This window comes from Ziziphus jujuba, chromosome 9 (genome assembly GCF_031755915.1).
Source record: "Ziziphus jujuba cultivar Dongzao chromosome 9, ASM3175591v1".
NCBI classification, from domain to species: domain Eukaryota; kingdom Viridiplantae; phylum Streptophyta; class Magnoliopsida; order Rosales; family Rhamnaceae; genus Ziziphus; species Ziziphus jujuba.
In genome coordinates, this window is record NC_083387.1 from 11,568,065 (window position 1) to 11,573,300 (window position 5,236).

At 30.8% G+C, this 5,236-nt stretch overlaps 1 protein-coding gene across 1 annotated transcript; it reads left to right on the forward strand.

The window, feature by feature from the left end:
* The first annotated feature begins 2,599 nt into the window (after positions 1-2,599).
* LOC107427071 (cyclin-dependent kinase inhibitor 7) lies at positions 2,600-4,258 on the forward strand. Its single transcript, XM_016037406.4, has 4 exons — positions 2,600-3,003; positions 3,416-3,468; positions 3,579-3,767; positions 3,920-4,258. Exons 1-4 carry the CDS (start codon positions 2,704-2,706, stop codon positions 3,987-3,989), a joined length of 612 nt encoding a protein of 203 aa, XP_015892892.2. The 5' UTR covers positions 2,600-2,703; the 3' UTR covers positions 3,990-4,258.
* The last annotated feature ends 978 nt before the right edge of the window (positions 4,259-5,236 follow it).

The following is a 5,236-nucleotide window of genomic DNA, read 5'->3' on the forward strand; positions in this document are numbered from 1 at the left end:
CAAAATTATTATTTGCTCAACTAGAATATTAATTTTAAATAATTAATTAATTTATCAACCATAGAAAATGCCATGGCAAGATACTTCCCATCAAATCATAACTATATATAAAAGTCTGTTGAGTCTCTATCTAAAAATTGATAACAATTGTTATTAAATTTGGATGTCATTCAATGATAATTTATTTTACAGCCTGGTTCTATTTTATTTTATATTTAACTTATTTAACTGTTTATATATATTTTTTCTTTTAATATTAGAAGGCGGGAATTTGAATTTGGGATTATTGGTTATAAAAAAATATCCCGCAGGCCATCTATATGTACTAAACTAATAAATATCGTAGATTTTACTGCATCAATATTTTGTATTTAAGGTTTCTCATTTTTTATTTTTTTTTTCTTGTCATTAATATATATATATATATATATATATTTTTTTTTTTCTCTTATCCAACTCATTGATGGCTTTTAAAAACTTTTCATGGACCCAAGCAAGCAAAAAAGAGTAGGTATTAAATGAATTTAAACAAGATATGAAAGCCGTTGTTCAACCTAATAGGGTAACTATGTCACGTTCACAATGTGTACTATTACTAACATGTTGGACCGACCTAACTAATTATCAAATGGAAATTTATGGTCAAGGAAAAAGCCAAAGAGTACTCCTTTAACCATTCCATGCGTCCCTTTTTGGGACAAATTAAATACGAAGTCACCCTACTTAACAAGTAACCATGTTAAGCTAACTACTTATATAAGTAAAATAATTATATAAAGCAGGCTTCCAAGTTTTTTGGTCCTTCTCCTAGCTATGCAGATTCCCATGCTGGATTAATTACACGGAAATTTATACAACTATATACATATATACTAAAAAAACTTTTACAATACTTGGAATTCGTATACAATTACATAATTTTTATACTACTAGCATTTAGCTTGTTTAACTTAAAGAAATTTATATAAATACACGCAAAAACTTATGTGATTAAGGATTTATATGCCCGTTCAAAAATAAAAGGATTTATGTAAAAAAATATACACATATTATAAATAACAGTTATTTACAATTATTAAATTATAAAAATCATACAAATTTAACAATTATGGATGCTATCCTTCATAGTTTTTTTTTTTTTTTTATAAATCCCTTAACATATTATTTTTGTATATATATATATATATATTGTATTTAGTACGTGGTAAAATATTACATATGTATAACTTTTTTCTTTATTATTATATTTTAAATTATCATTGTACTAAATTCTAAATTAGGTTTACCAATAAAAAAATAGATTGTGCTCCATTAGTTGATAGATAAGTGCACATATATTAACTCTTTTTTCTAATTTCATTTTTTATTCTTGTATTAAATTTGCAAGTTATACTTCTCTATTAATGTAAGATCTCATATTTTGAGGGTCTAAATTGAAAAAATAAATTAAAAAATATATATTTTACACTTACATGCATTATTCATTAAAATATATAGATATCCAATTGAAGTATGTGTAATATATATATATATATATATGCACACATCTAGTTAACTGATTTCCAACATTGCCAAGTCTAATACAATCGGAAATACCAATCCAAATAGATTACTTATAATTCATATAAATATAGATATCTTATACCATTAGAATTATAACAACATACAAATACACAAATTTTACCCAATTAGAACTTATATAACATGCAAATTCTATATAAGATTTATATAATACCAATATATATATATATATATATATATATATCTTATCTGAAACTTTAAGTACAAGTCCAAGTAAATCGGGTATAAGCCAAAAAATAATAATAATAATAATAGCCAAAATAAATAAAAGATAAAAAGTTGCAAGTTAATCAGACGTAGAATTTGAGTTGAGTTTCTAGTTTGGATCCAACTACAGTAATACAAATATTGGTACTAGCTCAAAGGAACTGTTTAAAACATATATATATATATATATATTAAAAAATTTAGAAATTATAAATGAAAAAAATAATGTGAATGTAATCCGAATGTATCACCTCACCTATGTCATATCACTTTAATTGTAAACTTGTACTTGTCCAACCATCGGTAAGTAGGAGAGAAATAGAGTCCCATCCAATTTTGTCTATACCTTCTTTGGCAACTTTGTAATTTGATTTCTTTTCTTTTTTTTTCACTTTCACGTTTATCCATTTTTCTTTACTCACAAAGATATAAAAATTCACATTTTTACTCAGAAAAACTCGGATTTTGATGTGAAAATTAATAATAAATAAGGATGAGGGCAAAGAATTCAAAAATATAGAGAGAGAGAGAGAGAGAGAGAGTATGTTGGTACCTGGGATCCTTAAAACCGTTTCAGATTTTCATAACGGCGCCGTTTCAGTTCCTTGTCGCGCTTAACCCCCTCAGGTCCCACACTTTTTATAACAGTACCAACCAGCGCAGCAACTTTTATTTCTTTATTTAATTTATTTTTCTAATAAATTTAATATTTATCTTAAATAAATCTTAACCGTCCAATTAAATCACCGCCTTGCTTTTTAATCAAATTGATCTCCCTCGGATCTCCCACTTTTAACCACGCTCTCCTCGCTATCTAAGAAACCAAAAATAGCAAAAAACAATTAAAAAGAATAAAAATAGAAAAGAAAAACGAGAGCTTGAGCGGGGGAGAGAGAGAGAGAGAGAGAGAGACAGATGGAGGGTAAATTGGCGGAGAGTAAGCGAATTGCAGAGACTGCGGAGGCTACGACCACACCAGCAGGCATGGTGTCGAAGAGAAGAAAAGTTGTTTGCTCCAGACAATACTTGCATTCCCCACCATCGCCTCTCCGCTTGGATTCTCCGACCAAGCTGGACTGCATGCCGACCTCCGCCGCCGGTGATTTCAGCTCCAATGTTTGCCTCGATCATTCCGGTATATGTTGTCGCTGCTTCAACAATGCGGCCAACGACGACGACGTTGACGAGAGCTTCAAACGTGTGGATCTGGAGGAGGTCCGTTTCAATTTCTCAATTTAGAAATGTCGTCTGGTTTTCTTTCTTTATTTTTTCTTTTTGTTTTGATTAGGCACCTGTTTGGTTGTTGAGAAACAGTAGGAAAATGAAAGAACATAAACGTTTGATTTTCCATTTTTTTCTTAGACAAAAAAAAAAAAAAAAAAAAAAAATTGGAAGAAGAGGCTAAACTCGAGCAGTATTGAATACGAAACAAGTCGGTTTAGTCATTAGTGTGTGTTTCTTTTCCCTCTTTGTGTTTTCTCAGCAAACAAACTGAAAACAAAGGATCTCCGTTTTCTTTCCCGAAGTTGTTTTTTCTCATGCTATTTAAATAAAGTATTAAATTCACATAAATTTATTTATTCATTTATAAAGATTTCACGGTTTTAATTACATGTTCTTATTGCAGGTTCCGAATTCCGAAACCGTAAGAGCAAAATCCATTGAAGACAACGAAATCAGGTTTTCCATTGAACTTTCCTGTGTGTTTCTTAAACTCCACACAAAAACCGAAACGATACAATTTTCTTTTTCTCCTAAAAATGTTAAACCATCTCCGCTTTGTTCAACAGAGAACAAGAGCCGTCGGATGAACCGAGCGCGGACACCGTGGAACCTGAGACTGCAGGAGTACCTACGGCGGCGCTGGCGGTAGAGAACGACAGGAATGAACCACCGGCGCGGATTCTCCCTACGATACAAGAAATCGAGGAGTTTTTTGCCAAGGCTGAGAGCTACGAGCAAACGCACTTCACCGAGAAGTATGTGTGAACAGTATACAGAGGATTATTGTTCTTATTATTTGCTAGTACTGTGTGTTAAGATTATGTAGCGTACTACTCCATAGGCGCACTTTAGCACTGTGAGGAATCGGAACCCTAACTAACTAACAACTTTCCCATTTTTGGTGCAGGTACAACTTTGATTTTGTGAACGATGTTCCCTTGGAGGGTCGGTACGAATGGCTTCCTCTGAAACCATGAACAACAGAGAAAAAGGCTAAAATTACCACAGATAGTACCGTAAAGACTACTGGTTTCAAAATTTACTTTGGAGGAGGAAAAAAAAAAAAAACACTTTTTATTTGCTTTTTGTACAGTTTTTTTTTTTTTTTTGGTTTTCCCTTAATATATATATATATATATATATAATATAAAGAATCTCTCTGCCTTTGTAGTTCTAAACCACATTCGTAGAAGCTTCTTCTCTGCAAAAAATTCTTAATAATAATATTTAGAAGTTTATAAATTTATCCTAATTTGTTTTTTTTAACAGTTAGTGTTTTTGTTTTCTTTTTTTCTTTTTGTTTCCTTTGGAAGAATACGCATGTTTATATATTGATTGATTGGCTATTTGGCTTATATATTGGTCTTCCATTTGAAAAGTGTCTTTTGTTTGGGTCCCTTTTGGCTGTTTGTTTTTATCAATTATTGTGTTGTTTCTCAGCTTTGCATTTTGTTTTTGTAGAGCTTGTTACTGTATTACTAAAAACCTTTTCTTTTTCTTTTTATTCTTTGTTTTTTACTCTATCTTGTTATATGTTGAGCTTTCCTCTTTCTAATATATTCTTTCAAAAAATGGAAACGATTCTTATTCTTTTGTAGACAAGGTTAACATACCTAGAGTAGGGACCACAGGAAAAAGCTTAAAAGGCCGGTATATTATTATATTAGGAAATTCTCTCCAAGCGGTAAAGTTTCAAGGATCGATTAGCTTTTACTTGTTAATTATGAATAGTATTTTAATCATATTCTAATGTTGCATTTGAATTTGTTCAGAAAGAAAAGAAACCCAGAAAAGAAAACAAGTTGCATATTATCCATTTGATAAGCAAAGTAGTAGGCAGAATTCAGCTCCTTTGTGAAGAGGGGGGGGAAAAAAAAAAAAAGGGAATTTTTTTTATTCGTTAGGAGCCAGAAAATATAATTATTGAGGCAGAGAGGAACAGTATTACAAAGAGTGGCAGAGAGAGAGAGGCATTGAAAGAAACAAAAGCAAAAGGTACATCCATATTGGCATGATTATACACGTGTCAAAAGGAAATCAATTCTGTCTCATTACATGTGGGTTTTCCAGCCTTCTAGGTTTCACTTTTTCAAGCATGAAAATATAAAAAAACAATAGTAGAAATTCATATTTTTAAACAATAAAAATTAAAAAAAAAATTGAGAAATACAATCATGGAAGGAGGAGGTTTGCACGTGGAATGGTAGAGGGGTGGTCTCCTTGC

Excerpts from the sequence above, each read along its gene's own strand:
- LOC107427071 (XM_016037406.4), top strand. The coding sequence starts at position 2,704 with ATGGAGGGTAAATTGGCGGAGAGTAAGCGAATTGCAGAGACTGCGGAG. Across the intron at positions 3,004-3,415 it reads AACGTGTGGATCTGGAGGAG|GTTCCGAATTCCGAAACCGT; the intron begins GTCCGTTTCAAT and ends TTCTTATTGCAG. Across the intron at positions 3,469-3,578 it reads ATTGAAGACAACGAAATCAG|AGAACAAGAGCCGTCGGATG; the intron begins GTTTTCCATTGA and ends TTTGTTCAACAG.